Source organism: Sparus aurata, chromosome 4, assembly GCF_900880675.1.
Source record: "Sparus aurata chromosome 4, fSpaAur1.1, whole genome shotgun sequence".
NCBI lineage: Eukaryota > Metazoa > Chordata > Actinopteri > Spariformes > Sparidae > Sparus > Sparus aurata.
The window spans coordinates 24,591,583-24,609,605 of NC_044190.1; the positions used below are offsets into that span (position 1 = coordinate 24,591,583).

General features: G+C 39.5%; 2 protein-coding genes across 2 annotated transcripts in view; both read right to left on the reverse strand.

Annotated features, from left to right (window-relative positions):
• The window catches only part of mrvi1 (murine retrovirus integration site 1 homolog), a 34,320-nt gene extending 22,804 nt beyond the window's left edge, over positions 1-11,516 (reverse strand). The window contains exons 1-3 of the mRNA XM_030415509.1: positions 11,192-11,516; positions 7,216-7,372; positions 2,177-2,205 (exon numbers count right to left, since the gene is read on the reverse strand). Of these exons, the coding sequence (XP_030271369.1) occupies positions 2,177-2,205; positions 7,216-7,372; positions 11,192-11,383 (378 nt within the window). The 5' untranslated portion in view covers positions 11,384-11,516. The remainder of the gene's footprint in view (positions 1-2,176; positions 2,206-7,215; positions 7,373-11,191) is intronic.
• On the reverse strand, positions 11,416-17,620 carry LOC115580405 (lymphoid-restricted membrane protein-like). Its single transcript, XM_030414698.1, has 18 exons — positions 17,481-17,620; positions 16,937-17,003; positions 16,707-16,817; positions 16,436-16,616; positions 16,074-16,132; positions 15,925-15,985; positions 15,672-15,830; positions 14,108-14,225; positions 13,955-14,005; positions 13,798-13,875; positions 13,651-13,707; positions 13,505-13,564; positions 12,902-12,957; positions 12,571-12,664; positions 12,361-12,492; positions 12,186-12,277; positions 11,501-11,909; positions 11,416-11,457 (listed from the first exon to the last, which is right to left on the reverse strand). The coding sequence occupies exons 2-18, from the start codon at positions 16,953-16,955 to the stop codon at positions 11,416-11,418; spliced, it is 1,779 nt and encodes a 592-aa protein (XP_030270558.1). The 5' UTR covers positions 16,956-17,003; positions 17,481-17,620.
• Between the last annotated feature and the right edge of the window lie 403 nt (positions 17,621-18,023).

Consider the following 18,023-nt stretch of genomic DNA (forward strand, 5'->3'; position numbering starts at 1 on the left):
ACCTTGTGACCCCTTATTTTTAGACACGCTGCCATTATCATTACCCAGGACGAGGCTTCTGACAGAAGGTGGTGGGGCTCCACAACTGTGGAATAATCTTCCTTTGAGAATCAGGCGAGCTACCTCAGTGTCTTCCTTTAAAAACACATTTAATAAAATGGCTTTTAATTAGTGTATTTTCTTGTTTATGCTCTTATTAATTTATTCCCCCAATTTTTCTGTCTTTGATTTTTTTTTCATTTAATTCTTCTTCTTCTTTTAGGGTTCTATGTTTTTGAAAAGTGCTCTGTAAACAAAGCTTACTGTCATTATCATGATTATTATTACATTATAACCGTTTAAAATGCTGGTTTAGTATAAGTATCATCATGCACAGTCACTCACAATATAAATCCCACAGGCTGAACATGTATACATGTGCGTATATAGTGAACAATGTGCATAATCCTTCCAACCCATGTCTGCATATTCATCCAGTATTCACTACTACACTGCTGCTTCGTTGCACTACATGTAACGTTCACAACGCACAGCACGGTTGACTCGTACACAGACTTTTATGGTGATCTTAATGTATATACACCTGCTGTGTTTTCACATGCTATTGTGCCGTACAGTCCGCACCATTCATCATTCTTTATTCTCTTACATTCTTTACCTTATTTGTTCCGAGCTGTCTGTCTATTCCTGTGTAGGTGCGCTGAGAGCAATGTAAAACTGGAGTTGAATTCTTTGCATGTATCACACGCACAGGGCCAATAAAGCCGATCCTAACTCTGGTCCTCTTCACACTGATGCATGTAAGTTGCACTTTACTGACATCAGCTGTTTCGCTGCTCATTTAAACCAGGGTTTCAAACATTACTGTAACTTTTTATTTGCCTCTGTTTCTTTTAACTTTCTTTTAAATGTGATTTTTAACATTTCTTATCTTAGTTTTAATACCTTTCTTCGTCCTCTTAAAGTACTGTGAGTTGCCTTGAAACTTGCCGCTGTTTTGCATTGCGGAGATAAGTGAAATCGGCAAACTTGTATATGTGTCGTAATTTTCAGCTGTAACTGTGATGTGTTAAGACATATAGTGAAACAAGATGGTCTGACCTATCTGACTTTTCTACTGTGCTTAGTTCATGTATTCTAAACTTATTTTACTGTCATTAGTCGGTGGATGTAGTAAATCAAGTCTCCATCCTCACATTAGTGAAAATGGTGTCATCAATAAGACATGACAGCATCAAACATGCATTTTAGATTAATTAGATGATGCAGTGGGGGACCCAGCAGCTTTGTCCTCTCTCATCCTGTTTCCTGCCACTTCTCAATGCTGTCAATCTTATCAATAAAGCCACGAAAAGGACAATAAGTGTCTCTCCTCTACAAGTGTTTGCTCTACTTTTAAATATTGGATAATTTTACCTCTACCTCTGTCAACACATTCATCACTTTATCATGAACGGAGGAAAGCCTCCATGATTAGGAGCCACAGGTTCAATGTTGTAAAGTATCTAGTGTATTGTATTCTTATTTTTTGTGTTTTTAATGTGAAATCATCCGCAAAGGGCAACATTTTACTTTCAGCATTTACAGGCAGTATACTAACTTTGTATAAAGGGTTTATGACAAACTTTGATGAAGCTGTAAGCAGATACGTGTTCTATCATCAATTACAATATAGTAAAATATATGTGTAATGATGCAAAGTGTCTTTATAGGAAATATGATAATTGTTGCTAAATGCTGTACATAAACAAACATTTTAAATGTCCTCATATCAGCTTACAACTACATTAAAGTAAGTATAAACCATTTATTAAATGTCTGTAATGTTAAGCATTATTCTAAACAGTAACTAGTATCTATAATTCTCCAAGTAAATTATCCCTCTCTGAACTTTAATGTTAACATTCAATAAAATACAAAAACCTCAGAATTGTACATGAGATCAACTTGAGCTGATGTTAAATAGTTATAGTCCACCACTGCTCAAGCCACATACTCAAACTGCCCGACAGAAAGTGTTCTATCAGTATAGCCTCTCAAAAAATAACATTTTCAACAAGCCAGTTCAAAAAACAGAAAAGACACACAAACACACAGCACATCATACAAGCGGTCCTGCCTCTACGTACAGAAATAACACTATATTTTGCTGCAGTAGAGCAGGAGGGAGTCTTACCTCGCTGCAGCTGCCTCGTCCTGTGCCACCTGTTGGAGCCAGAGCACAGACAGAAAGACAGTGAACACAGCTGATTTGCATTTAACAGGAAAGCATGCACAATGCAAATGTGATGAGACAGTTTTTAAAAAAAGGAAAAGTCAGAGTGTGCGTGAGAGAGGAGCAGAAAGAGGAAAGCAACGGGGGGGGGGGGGATAAATTAAGTTTTGTGTCCTACAAGGTTACCAGCAGCGTGATATCAATTTTACTGGTAGAACTACTGTAACTCTTGTTTCAGGAAGTATCTCACCCTGCCGCCCCCCTCCTCCTCCTCCTCCTCCTCCTCCTCCTCCTCCTCTATAACTAGGGGCAACAATAACCTGGCAACCATTTCGAGTACACGAGGTGCTTGATCTGCTGGTTGAAAGCTCTTGGCCCCAAGTAAAGGCTATTGTGTCGTCTGCGTTGGGTGCTCTCAGGAAAAGGTCGGTAATATTGTGATACCAAGCAAAGGGGCTAAACACCAGTGAGTCACAGACATTTAAGTAGAGCTGAGCGGTAATATGGCACTTTAAAGGTCAACAAAGAGGGAATAACTGCAAATGCACCATGATTATTCAAATATCAGAGGACGCATGTAATAAAAAAGAATACTTAAAGGTGCAGTGCGTACAATTTAGGGGCATTTAGGGACCTATTGGAAGGAGTTGAATAGAATTTGCTGTTTTCATCTATGTAATCATCTGAAACTAGGAATTGTTCTGTTTTTGTTACCTTATATCTTCAAAGGAAGCAGGTGCTTTTCATTGTCTTTAATAGAGCTAGAGAGTGAACACAAAGATGGTGCTCATTGGGCCATTTTGCTGGCCTGGAGAATACGCTAAAAATGATTTCTTGCTTTCAGGTTTACTTCCTGGTTATGTGGCACAGAATACGTACAGTAGTTTAAATCCCTTAACTGCGATTAAGATTTAACAAATACCAGACTCAACAGGTTTTTGAATGGGTTATTCTTTTAAATGTCTGAAATAGGTAAGTATGTGGTTAACACAAGCTTGAAAGAGCGCGCGTCTATGCCACTAAATCTTACACACTGCACCTTTAATTGCTATTAAGTTGCTTATTTGATGGTGCCACTTCCAGGAATCTAGACTCTTTGAATATTATAATAGATATTTCTTTATGTCATCATGCAAACCACTGAGAAAATAAGAAAGATGTACTTTGGAAGCTTGGAATGTGTTGGTAGAGATTTCCACATGCATCCTAATTTGACCTCAAATTTCACTGTCAGATACGTCTGTGTTTCTCTTCAGGTCCCAGCCTCTTTGTTCTCTTTCCTAGAAGCATTTAATTCACATTCCAGCTCAAGTGATTTTGGTATTTCTACCTTTGTCTCATTTGATAGATTCACCATCAAAGAGCACTTTGTTTAGATCCACCACACACACAGAGCATTAGGGACCCACTTTTCTAAATTATTTACATTCAGTCTCCACTAGATCTTCATTCACCACACAACCTGAGTGAGCCTTGTTTAAAACAGCAACATTATACCTTAAAAAACAGGTTTTATACCTGAAATGTTACAGTGATAAGCTTCAGTGTGATTTAATATCTTCATTTGATGTTTTATTAGTTAAAGGAAGATAAGGGAGGAATATAAAATAGCCTTAAAAGCCTTAATGGAGGCAGATTGCTCTCTAACAGCATCAAAAACACACAAGCACCAGTGTGTACTGCAGCACTGATGGTCATCTAAAAACTCAATGTTTGTTTTTGTTGGTAATGCCATTTGCTTCATAGATAAGTTTTATGTAGTAGCTTTTAGTCATTGCTCTCTGGATGGGAATGTCAGCCACTAGGTCCATCACTTTAGTCCAGACTAAAATATCTCAACAACAACTGTTAGATGGATTGCCTTGAAATGTTGTATAGACATTCATGGTCCCCAGAGGTTAAATTCTACTGAGGCTGACATTTGTGTTTACACTGAGACAATAGCTGCTAAATGTTAGGGTGCTCATGTGCTAAACACAGATAATAATGGCAAATTTTGTCTGTCGTGGTGAAGTTATGATTATTCATTGACATTGTATCATGTGCTGTCAGCATGCTAACACGTGAAACAAAGGTAATAAATTCTGCATTGTAAATATTTTACCTGCTTAACATCAGCATGTTAATGATGTCATTGTGCGCATGTTAGCATTCTCAGGTTAGCATTTGGCTCAAAGCACCACAGAGTTGCTAGCATGGCTGTAAAAATGTAGCCTATCGTGTTTACTTGTTCTGCTACAGTTTATCAGTCTATTGTGATGAAAGTTATGTTTTCAAATACTGTTAGGCCTGTAGTATGTAAAGTTAGCATGCCATCATGTAAAATTTAGATGATAAATATAGGGCACTGTAAACATCAGTATTGTTTATTTGTGATGTCATGTCTTTGCATGTTAGCATGTCAAAGTTAGCATTTAGCTGATGCACCACAGACCTGCTTGCATGACAGCAGACTGCTTTGTTTAGGACTGTGTCTGTATGTGTGATACAACCTTTTGTGTATTTGTGTAGCCTGTTGTGATGTGTTCTCATATGTAATGTGATAAAGTTATGCTAATCAAATGCCATTATATCTTATAATGTTCGCATGTTAACACACTAAACAAAGAGGATAAATATGGCACTCATACCTTCACAAGATCAGCATGTTTTTGAGGTCAATGTGAGCATATTAGCATGCTGACATTAGAAATAGCTAACATCACCACAGACCTGCTAGCATGGCTGTAGACTGTTAAGTTTATGACTATGTGTGTTTGTGTGTGTATTGTGTGTGTGTGTGTGTGTGTGTGTGTGTGCCATGCAACCTTAGTGTTTGTTTGTCCTGCTACATTACCGTAACCTGTTTTGTCTTGTCTGTTGTAGTGAAGGTATGAATATCAAATGCCATTGTATGATTCTGTTTTATAACAGCTTTTATTATGTTTCTTTTATGCTGTATCCTAAGATATGTGCTTTGTTGTTGCCTCAGCATGTCTGGGGATTTTAGATAAAGCCCTTTGGATAAATCTGGCACTTTTGAAATCACACAGATTTTGATTAATATGTGCGGCCTCAGATAGCTACATTTAAAAAGTACAGCAATCGTGAGAAAATGCTTACAGTCATCTTGTCGAAATTTATTCGGTTCAAATAGATGAAACCTTCCTCATTTTAACAATGACAGCATCCAAATTAGGAGGAACTGTAACATTAAACTGGCAGGGAACATATCAGATTTATGTCGAACATAAAATGTTTATTGTTCATCCTCCTGCAGCTTTGAATGCAGCTTCATTTGGTAAGCAAAATAAAGAGCCCATGCCTACACTGGACGAACTTTAGACAGAGGGCTATAAAAAACAAACAAGTGGACACAGAGAAACTTATTGTTTGTTCATTTAAACTACAATGTCTGTTTCTCAGCAACCTCCACATGTTTCAGACCCTCCTCTATGCACAAAGAAACAATCAAATATAAGACTTGGCCCTCTGAGCCATCAGGGAGAATTTGGAAGTTTTTGCCATGAACTTTCCTGAAGGAATCAATGTAAAGTGATGCTTTAGCCAAAAATGTATTGTAACTTAATGAAAATATTGTGATGGAATGGCAAAAATGGTTGTAAAATGAGCGTTTTCATGATCAAGACGTCATCATGTTGGCATTTAGCAATTGGAAAAAACTGCGGCGGAAAAAACTATTACCAGAGCTTTCTAAAAGATCCACAGGTGTTAAAAAAGATAAACTTGTGTTTGAAGGCTATGTGGTGAAGCTACATAGCTACAGCAGTTGTCTGCCTGTATTTTTTCTTTGTCAGTTAGCATATTTTTTCACCTCATGCATACTAATTGTAGTCAGTAAGTAACGGCAAGACATGGGCATGACCAGCGGAAAATATGACATATTTAGTTTAAAAAAATCTTGTAAAAATGAAAAATGTTACACTCTCCTAGTTTCCTTTTTACGAAAAATCTAATTCAAAATTACTTTAAAGGAAAAATTTGACATCTTGAGAAATATACTTATTTGCTGCCTTGTTAAAAGATGAGTAGATTGTTCTCAAGTTTATATGGTAGGTGGTGGTATGGTATGGTAGGTATGGGTGTATGGCAGCTGTTAGCATAGCTTAGCTTAGCTTAGCGCAAAGACTGGAAACAGGGGGACACAGCTAGCATGGCTTTCAAATGAAAAATGTGCCTACCAGTACATCTAAGGATCAAATACGTTATATTTAATTTGTTTAATAAGTACAAATCAAAATGCTGTAGTTAGTGAGTTTTTTTGTGTTTAATTGTGGGGATTACACAACATATAATATACTAATTTGGCGGAGTCAGAGGTGAGACAGCTAGCTTGTTAGCTGTAGCTTTATATTTACTTTAGGGTCATGAGAGTGGTATCAATCTTTAACTAACTCACATCAAGTAAGTGAACAAGAATTTCTCAAAACTACAAGCTTTTCCATTTCTTTTTCTTTTTCAAAAATGTTCTCAATTTTTTTTCTGTATTGCACCTAAAAGCCTGCATTGTGTAACTTTGTGAGCAAGCTATCTCAGCATCAGATTTGTCGCTGTCTTTACATAAACTTGCTCAAAGGACTTGAGAACCATTAAGACGTAAATGTAAAGTGGGCTGACCCACAAGCACTGAGAACAGGAAACTCACAGAGACATTGTTTTAGCCCTCTCAATTCAAAAAAGTCAGACAAAGTATAAAACTGTTGTCAATTAAAATAGGCTGTAGCTAAAAATACTTGTGTACATGAAAAAAAATTGGACCTCCGTTAGTTTTCCCCATGGCCCCCTTTGATAGATAACATACCCTCCCTCAGAGCTTACTCTCTCTTCCTCCTCACTGTACCAGCTGTTGTGTGCAATGTAAATATCGGCTGGGCCTATTTTCAGACATCCTCAGGGATTACCATCAGAGAAGGAAGTAGCTTTAATTCATCAGTGTCTCACGGAGAACCCTTAACCACGATAACACTGATGTTGTATTACTGCCATGCAGGCCATCATACCATTCATGGGTAGCTGTGGAGGCTCGCTGACTTCTGGGATTACAGGAGGTGGAGGAGGACTGTCCGTCCTGTCTCTGTCTTCAGGCTCCACATTGGACTCGTCTGTACAGCCTGTGGCGTCTGTTCCTGGATCAGCTGGCAGACTGGGACCTGGAGACTTACATATGAGAAACTACAAATCAACTTCATATGTAGAATTTTGATTATGTAAAATAAAAATCACAACTATTGCATTAAAGGAGACTTATTATCATGCTTTTAAATTTTAGCTTTTCCTTCAGTGATTTATATACGTTCTTGTGCAAGTTAAAGTTAAAAAGGTCAAAGTCTACACCAATGGAAGCTCCCCTCTTCCACAGTAAACTCCGCTTCTAATATGACTTGTCAGCAGTCTCGCCTTCCGTTCTGTGACTTCATGACATCACACTATGTCACCATGTCACACAATTTCATAAGTTTTGCCTAGTGGCTACATTGGCACATACAGTGCTCAGCGTAAATGAGTACACCCCCTTTGAAAAGTACCATTTTAAACCATATCTCAATGAACACAAAAACAATTTCCAAAATGTTGAATATATATATTTTTAATATAACATCTGTTAAACTTATAACATGAAACTAAGGTCAATAACATAAGTTAGATTACACATTTTTCAGTTTTACTCAAATATGGGCGATGCAAAAATGAGTACACCCCACAACAAAAACTACTATATCTAGTACTTTGTATGGCCTCCATGATTTTTAATGACAGCACCAAGTCTTCTAGGCATGGAATGAACAAGTTGGAAACATTTTGCTACATCAATCTTGTTCCATTCTTCAAGAATGATCTCTTTTAGAGACTGGAGGCTGGATGGAGAGTGATGCTCAACTTGTCTCTTCAGAATTCCCCATAGGTGTTCAATTGGGTTCAGATCAGGAGACATACTTGGCCACTGAATCACTTTCACCCTGTTCTTCTTCAGAAATCCAACAGTGGCCTTAGATGTGTGTTTAGGATCATTGTCGTGTTGGAAAAGTGCACGACGACCAAGGGCATGGAGTGATGGTAGCATCTTTTCTTTCAGTATAGAGCAATACATCTGTGAATTCATGATGCCATCAATGAAACGCAGCTCCCCGACACCAGCAGCACTCATGCAACCCCACAGAAGGACACTGCCACCACCATGTTTCACTGTAGGCACCATGCATTTTTCTTTGTATTCCTCACCTTTGCGACGCCATACAGTTTTGAAGCCATCAGTTCCAAAAACATTTATCTTGGTCTCATCACTCCAAAGTATAGAGTCCCAGTAGTCTTCATCTTTGTCAGCACGGGCCCTGGCAAACTCCAGGCGGGCTTTTTTGTGCCTGGGCTTTAGGAGAGGCTTCCGTCGGGGACGGCACCCATGCATGCCATTCCTCTGCAGTGTACGCCGTATTGTGTCATGGGAAATAGTCACCCCAGTTTGGCTTTCTACTTCCTTGGATAACTGCAGTGAACTTGCATGCCGATTTTCTTCGACCCTTCTCATCAGAAGACGCTCCTGTCGAGGTGTTAACTTCCGTGGACGACCTGGACGTCTCTGTGAGATGGTTGCAGTTCCATCTTTTTAAAATTATTTTTAGTATTCTGACTGATAAGTAAAGCTTTGCTGATCTTCTTGTAGCCTTTACCTTCGCGGTGTAAAGAAATTATTTTCTTTCTCAGGTCTTGAGACATTTCTCTTCAATGTGGTGCCATTGCTAACAACATGAAATGGGAAGGGGTTTTCTACACCCTTTTATAGTCAACTGTCTGCTGGACACCTGTGTAATGAATAATTAGACTCACCTGTGGTTTATTATTGTTAAATTAGACATTTGTAGTCTAAAATTTAGCCTTGCTCCAGAGACTTTCAGTGGGGTGTACTCATTTTTGCATCACCCTGATTTGAGTAAAACTGAAAATTTTGTTCTCTAAGTTATATCATTAACCTTAATTTCATGTTATAAGATAAAAAGATGTTATATAAAACTTAGTCTTGTCAACATTTTGGAAATAGTTTTTGTGTTCATTGAGATATTGTTTAAAATGGTACTTTTCGAAGGGGGTGTACTCATTTATGCTGAGCACTGTAGTTATTAATTTAGCACTGCTGTTTTGTTGATGTTAGAGGTGCTGGCTCAGGCGTGTGTGAGCTGACCAATCAGAGCAGACTGAGTATTTTGGAGGTGGGGCCTTAAAGAGACAGGAGCTAAAACAGAGCTTTTTAGACAGAGGGGGAATAAAGTGCTGCTGCAATGGACAGTGTGAGAAAACTACTGTGTTTTTTGTTTTGTTTAGCATTAAAGCATGTAAACCTAGTAGTGGTAGCCCAAAATAAAATCATGAACATGAAAATGAGCATAATATATCTCTTTTAATACTGGTGCAAGTACTTTTACTACAACAATCCATTTTATTCTTATTTGATTTAGGTTGAAAGTTTGGTAATGACACATGAATGTGAAGAAAGCTCTGAAAGCTATAAACTTTCAAATGTGCGGATAACGATGTTGCAGCCTTATGGCACAAAATACACACACACACACACACACACACACACACACCCCTTCGGTGTTATCGATGGACATAAATATTTGCGCAATCCCTCATGGTCTATCCCAACGTAGGGGTTGGCATCCCCACAAGGGGTCATCGGTTGCCTCTGAGGGGTCATGAGATGATAAACAGTGCAGGAAATATGAAAAATCTAAATTCTGCAACACAAAAATCTGCTCACTTATGGGACAGTTCTCTGATCTTTGCTATCGTCTTTGAAATACTGCAAAGTCAAACCTCTTCAGGCCATTAAGAATGAAACAAATGAAACAACTCAAAGACGAGCACCCTGTGAAGACGAGTAATGTAACCTTATATCAAAGAGTCACAGGAGGAAAGTTTGGGTACTTAGGTGCTCGGGGAGTAATGGAATACATGAAATGGGATTACACAATCAGGGTACATAAAAAAGATAACTGTATAGCAGTGGAGATGTAATTAGATTACAGATACATTCAGTAAAAAAGGGGATTACTAAAAAGGATTACTTTACAATTATAAAATAAAGAATGATATACTAGCTAGATATTTTCTTTAGTCTTTAATGCATATGTTTAGGTAATAATCTGACAGAAAGTAATCAAGTTATATTAGTTCCTTACTCTAATTATCACTCATTACTTGGATTAGGTTACTGACTGCATTATTTTTTTTACAGGTAATTGGCAACTGTGTCGGAATGAAGAAGAATCCCTCCCAACAGTCATTCCCAGTCAAGGGGTCGGCGCCCCCACAAAGGGTCATCAGATGCCTCTGAGGGGTCATGACATGAAAACAGCGCAGGAAACAGAAAATCTAATTATGTAACAATATTAGATATGTTTGCTTTTTGGGATATTTTTCTAGTCTTTGAAAAAAGTTTTACTTCTTCAAGACAAAACATTTTTGAAAAACAAAAATAGGATGAGAAAAAAAAATGACTGTAACCTTGTATCTACACGTCACAGGTGAAAAAGTTTTGGTACTTCTGCCTCGTAAGTTTACATGTTCATGTGGTGTGAGAGAAGATTTTATGCAAATATTTAAAGTTTTTTTTTTTATGCTTTACAAATGCACTCTATTCACTTGAGTGTGTGAATACGGCACAGACAAAAAGCAGTGTCTCAACTGTCACAGTAACGTCAGGACCTCAATTTAAAATCTTTAATACCAGCATGATTTATTCTGGCAGTTTGTGTTATGATCTCCACAAGACAAATTAAATCCCTGATCATAAAAGCATCTGCATGCAGCAGCTCCTTGGTGTTCATGTTGTTAAATACTGACTGGAGCATTCTGAGCACCCGTCGCAATCATACGATTTTATCGTATGCTTTTGCGTCCTTCCGAAATCAGTATCATTAAAAACGAGTATATTGCTTGTTACTTTGTAGCAAAACAAATACACTGATTTTCAACACAAACCTGAGTGGGACCTTCTTCTGTGACTTCGGCCTCCAGAACATTCAGCTGCTTGTCAGTGTCGCCGGCTCGGTCCAGAGCCTTCTCCACCCTCAGGGTGATGCTCTCCATCCTTGCCCTCACCTGGTTCACCCTCCGCTCGCTCTCTCGCACCAGCTCGGCGGTCTCCAGGGCGTTATTGACCATCGCCTCCATCCTTCTGAGGGTCGTCAGAAGGCCGTCCGCGGTCACCTGGAAGTGGGTTTGCTCCTGCTCTGAGGCTGCTCCACCTGTGACCTCCGTGGCCACTGCTGCATCCCTCTGATCCTTCACCACCTTCTCCACAGCTCTACCTGGCTCTCCTCTCTCAGTGTTGGTTCCCTTGTCGATATGAAGAACTCTGCTAATGTTTTTCTGCTCTGCGACACACTCTTGTGCAGATCTCAGAGAGGCTTGCAGGTGACGGACCTGCTCTCTCATATCAGTGATCGTCTGCTCTGCCTGCTGGAGCTTTGCTCGCGTCTCAGAGAGCTCCTGGACTGAATGGGTGTCTTTCGTCCGTGCCTTATCACCCTCTACGCTGCGGGCTTTCCACCAGTTCACCACAGCCACCTTCTTGGCCTCCTGGATATTAGTCTGACTCCCCGTCTGGCTTTTCTTTTGCTCCAAGGCTCTCCACCGCTCCTCCACCTTCTCCCCTTTCTCCTCCCCCACACTTTTGTGCAGCTCCAGCTCCTGCAGCCTGAAACCACCACCACAGCTTTATAAACATCTCCTTTACACACTGTTATGTCTGTAGTCACCAAGGGGTACTAAAACTGCACTTATCCCCGATAGATCCTAACACACAGAGAACAGTAACTCCTGTGGGTTGCGTAACGGAGATGCCCATAAACACGCTGTCACAACCAGACACCCCTTTTACTAGCCCGAGGAAGCTTCTCAGAACAGAGACCAACATCAACCAAATCCAGTTTGTTACCATAACAGGAGAAAGGGAGGTAAAAAACTCACATACACATTGACAAGCTGCTGCTTGATGCGTGCCTGTTGCTGCTGGCGGTGTGGAAAAGGCCTCTCCTGTGTTTCTACAGGAACAGAGTCCTGCGTCTGAGAGATAAGACAGATTCATACACACACACGTTACTACATGCCATACGTATCCTCTGTTGAGTGTCCCCTTCTCCGCTCACCCTCTCAGGATACTTATTGTGCAGAAGAAGAGCTATTTCTGCAGACTTGATCCTATGGATGATGCTCTGAATATCGTCGCTGTGTGTGTGCAGGGATGGGAGGCTGATGTCGTCCAGACCTCTGTGGTGCTGCTGCAGACCAAGAGAGCGACATGAAACAGAAAACCACCACCATGAAAACATAAACTGTGGCTCCTGAGTGTTTCCTACCTGCTGCATATCCTGTATCTCGCTCTGCAGAGAGCGACGGTTTGGAGGATCTCGACTGTAGAGGCTCTGAGGACTGATGCAGTGTCTGTCATACCTGTCAGGGAAAGACGGAAGGGATGGAGCTTCAACCTTCAATTATTTGGGAATATTCATACACAATATTGTTGAGATATTCTATAAACTACAATGTCACCCTGCTCATTTCCTCAAAGTTATTTTTCTTTCTATGATGAAGCCTAAAAAACGTTTATTTTAAAACTTTCCTAGAAAACTGTGATAGCTGACACTCCCTTCCCTTACTGAACTTACTGGATACAAACATTTCAATTACCTGAGGAGAACTTGGTGCGAATGTTCCTGTAACCTCATCAGGTCTGACTGTAGGCCCTACGACAGCAGGGCAGAGTTCATTCACATATTTATTTTGTCTTGTCTATTTGACTGCACAACACATAAAGGCTACATCTAATCAATATGCAACCAACGCAATGTATACAGGATTTCAATCCACGGCTTATTTGTCGTCGTCCCTTGTTAGGCAAATGTCTGGAATAACAACCAAATTGACATTCAAAACCATTTAAATCAAGTGGAGGAAAAACAAACTCCTTTCCTCTTACTTTGCAGTTCTCTTAAAGTTCTCAAAACATGGATCTGAAGCTCGATTCTGAGTCTGTTTCTCATCAATTTATTCAAGGTTTAAATTTACAGTTTTGCCCACTTCCTGTTTAAAACCCGCCCATTCAGAGTGTGATCCAGATACAGATAATGATGTCCTCGTTTAGTCCTATTTGAAATGATTAATGGTGAATTTGAACTTCTTTTCATGATTGAATGCTATGTAATCTATCTGCACCACTCTATATTAAGTATGACATGTCAAATAGGATTCATTAGAGTGCTTTCTCTGCTTTGTAATGAAGTGTAAACATACCTCGATCATGTTGTGATTCTCCACATGAGAGCTCTTCATCTTGTCCATAAGAATGTCTTTCTGTACGGAAAAATTCAAGACATGAGTGAAAATCAAAAATGCGAACTGACCATTTCTTCCTGATCAAGACATGTTGATAGACTGACCTTTGTGATTTCTCCATCTTTCAGCGCCAACATGACCAGAGTTTTCTCGAGTTCGGCCTGCGAACATTAAGATGTTTAACTCTCAGTTCACACTCCAAATATAGAGACAAACACAAGTGTGTGTGTAATTTATGGATCTGTTCCTACCCTCAACTCAGTGTTGGCTTTTCTCAGTTTGTTGATGCTGTCTTCGGAACAGGTCCTTTCAAAGGTGAGCTTTTCATTCTGCGCAGTCACAAACGTGTTGCAGGAAAAGAACATCAACCTTTTCGAAATTTTGACCTACATTTAAGATCTACATTACCTTGTCTTCAAGCCTCCTAATGTGAACCTTCAGGCATTCAACCTCATTGCTCTGGTGACAAAAAAAAAAATTAAAACATAAATATTGGCCATGAAAAATACATAAATACTTAGACGGTAGCTTCACTGGTGGGCTGTTAAGTCTGTGCTGTACCAGTTTGGTGCAGCTGGTCTGAGTGCGACCTGCTCTCTCCTGGGCCTCTTTAGACGCCCGACGGGTCTCCTCCAGCTCTTCTGTCAGGGATCTGCTTCTTGCTGCTGACCGCTGAGCACTGCACACACCCAATAACACATAAGAGCTTACTGTTTCAGTCAGCAGAGGATCCACCTTTATTCACGGCCAAAACAGCCAAGAAAGAACAAGTTATTAATATAAACGTACTGTATACAAGAATGAGGGTTGAGCCACATTATCTGAGCTGCTGGAGTGCAGTTTTCTACAACAAAGAAGAACCTTCTCTAGGATTTAGTTAGTGTTATAAGAAGTCTGGTCTGGTTTCAATAGCCTCATAGCCACAAAATATGCATAAGTCACTCTATGAATGAATAAATGTTACTACTGAAGAACAATTCCTCTTTAAAATATAGTCTATGACATGATTTATGGTCCATTTGGCAGCTTTTTAAAGTATCACAGGTTCCGAAAATACAGAGCACATGACTTTGTAGATAAGTTTGTTTCTGTATTAAAGGGTAACTCCGACACTTTTACACATTAAAGTGTGTTTACAGGTCTTGGGGGGCACCTCTGCATATGTGAATAAAGTAGTTTAAAGCCTTTTGTGGCTCCAGATGAAGCTGTGTGTAATCTGATAAACTGCCTCCTATGATGTGACGCTAGGTTGCATTGTGGGTAATGTAGGCACCATGTTTTGAAAAGGAAGAAGAATGTGTGAATATATCTGAATCTGCTATCTTGATTTGGATCATTTGTTTTGAATGAGTCCAACAGTGTTGTAGAAGTGCAATGTTAGACCAGTGGACTGCTTTTTAGAAACTGGTGCCTACATTACCCACAATACAACTCGTCCACTGAGTGACATCACTGGATGTTAGTTATTAGACCTCTAAACACTTTAATGGGAGAAGTGACACCTTTTGTTCTCTAACTAAGTCATTCATTTGGGAGTGATGTCCAGGCAGAGACACTGATCTGAGTGCTAGTTTGATGTCGGCATGTCTTGTTCACAATATTTTTGTTGTGGAAAGTTCTCATTTGATTTATTCAGCTATATTGTTGGTAATTTGATGTGACAGCTGTTGAAAAGATATGTTTCTTACATCTCAACCTGAGGGATAAAACTGTTAAAAATGTAAAACAAAAATTCTCATTATTCAAAACAATGTTTAATTGAAAACTAAATAAATTCTTTACATGCTTTCCATAGGAAAACAAAATATCAACACAATGTTCCCAGTCAAACTTTATCTTATAAGGGATCTGATTCAGGCTGCATTTAAATTTTGCCTCAAGTCCATATTCTTCACATATTTCAGTCTGTATTCGCACATTAAGAATCTGCTTATTTAGTATTTTGGATCTCTGATGAATGATGTCGACCTGTTTCGATCATCACATTTATTTTGTCATAGAGTACATCTTAGACTCTGTGTTAAATGTTGACTTTGTGTAGGAAGAAACTGAAATTGAATTAGATAATGATGTGCCTTTGTATAGCACACAGGGTTTAGATGAGAAACAGTAGTTAATCCTCCACCTGGCCAGCTTTGCTCTCAGCTCGGTGATCTCCAGAGTAAGCTGCAGGTTCGTGTCCTCACAGTGAGCCACTGTCCTCAGCAGGCTGCTGTTGTGCTCGCTCAGCTTGCGGTGAGCGTGCTTCAGCTCAGCCACGGTGCCCAACAGCTCTTTCCCATCACTGAGGCCAAACAAACAGTTAGTGGTGAAGTGTGACAACACACAGTGATAACAGCAGGTAAACACACGCAGTCATTAAAAGGAGTGACACTTACCAGGAACACTGGGGGCTGTCTGAGGACGCAGCTTTGCTTTGAGAACCTGAGAAATCCAAACCTGAGAGACAAAAAGGTTCAGCGAATTGTCTTCTGATGTGATTAAGATACAATTTGTCAGACGTCTGAACAAAACAGTGGCAGCCTACCGTTTACAGGCAGTTTAGAGGAGTCTGGCCAAGATAAATGACCGCCGTCCACATCAGTGCTGAAACACAAGAAGAGTCTCATAGAAAATGATGATTTGTAAAAGATTTAATCAAGAATACATTAGCTGAACACAAAATAAATATTTGTAAAATGAAAACCAACATAGAAAACACTGTTTACCTTTTAAGGATCTAACATCTTCCTGCCTATTTTCTACTATTTCACACATGCTGTTCTTCTATTCTTTATTTGTATTGTTGGCATTTTCATTTTGATTTTCAACTGTAGCCCTATTTCCCCCTATAAAGCAATTTGTGACTATCATCAGAGCCTAAATGATTTCCATCAACGTTTGTCTCACCTGTCCTGGCTGCACTGTGCGATCCACTGCCTCATGGTGGAGTGGAAAGTCTCCCTGCTCACATGTGGGTCCTGACAGTCAGGGTCGAGCAGCCATCGCAGGGAAGCCAGCCGGTCCTGGTCCGGACTCTGAACCGTCATGGTCTGCAGGTACTGAAGGATGGAGGAGGCCAACACATCTCCTGAAAAGACGAGAGAGAGGCGGGAACAATGATTCGGCTTCAGATGATTATTCAAACCCGTTTTGTTGAAATCAACATTGGTCCGTTTACCTGAGCTGGAGGTGTTACATGTGTTATACATGATGTCAAGGAGTTCATGTTCAGAGAATCCTCCCGTGTCTTTGCTGAGGTCATCCGTTTCACAGCTGGGGGACTCCCACACTAAACATGCAGAGATGAGCAAAAGTTAATGGACATTGATAAACCAGAAGTATACACCTAAAGCAAGCAAAACATTTGTCTTGTCTTCGAACAGATAAGAAAGGAACTGCAACACTTACCATCATTTCCATCAGACATTGTGCTTGTTTCTCCTGAATCCCAGGGACGGTCGGGTTCTTACATGGCCTGATGTTTTTAATAAACATGAAATATATATTTACTCTAATCTATTTTGTCTAGAAGGCAAAACTCAGAGTTGAAATATGACCAAACTCCCAGTCTATGTTTCATCTTAATAAATCAAAATCAATAAATATGTTGGATGAAAATCAATATCTATAATTTAAACGGAAACAGGGCTACTTATTACATATTTTCATGGTCATCGTGCAGTGAGATAGAAGATGAAGAGTTTTTAATGATATAATAATAACGCCAATACATATCTTAAAGTGGATGCACACAATAGCTCAATCAAATGTTGTACCTACCAAATTTCCAATACAAAAATATGATAAATATACAGGTCTGACAATATCCCATTAAATATCTTGCACAATAGGATTATAAGGTAATGGTTTTGCTTCTCTTATAGTTACATACCCATCAAATATCAACTTAAAAAGAGAAATAAGTTACAAAAATACACAAAAAAATCCTTACTTCTCAATCCAGTCCAGTCCTCTGTAAAGAAAAAAAACAAGGGTCTCAAATGTTAAGTCAGGAGCTTTATGTTTCCATTACGATTTCTCCAACCTTCCTCTGATTCCCTGGGATGGTTGCACAAGAAGTCTTCAAGATGCTCTTAAGCTTGTTTTCACTGCTTCACATCAAAACCAGCTGACACCCCCCGGAGCCCACCTCTCCCCCACCTTTCTCCCCCATCCCACTCCTGCCAAAATGCTGTCCTTAATGGGTGTCAATTTAAATTCACCAGGTTCACATATAAAATTCACAGTCTGCCAGGCATTTCCTCCACTGTCTGAACTTTGAAGTCAGTAAATGTAAAGAGCCAATTTCATTATTTTTAGACAATTCAAAAAACAAACTGATATTTGCAATTTTTTCTTGATTTTTCTTCATAACTGTCTGACGGATTAAAATCCACTAAGAGTATTCCTGGAGAGGCTTAATACAACTGAATGCAAATATGCACTGTGTTTTCTTCAAGGAGCATCGTGTGTTCGATTTCAAGTGGAACGCTTC

Coding starts and splice junctions, on each gene's coding strand:
- LOC115580405 (XM_030414698.1), bottom strand. Junction 13,708..13,797: donor AAGCCAACACTGAGTTGAGG/GTAGGAACAGAT, acceptor TAATGTTCGCAG/GCCGAACTCGAGAAAACTCT. Junction 11,910..12,185: donor AAGCAGCAGCTTGTCAATGT/GTATGTGAGTTT, acceptor TGGTGGTTTCAG/GCTGCAGGAGCTGGAGCTGC.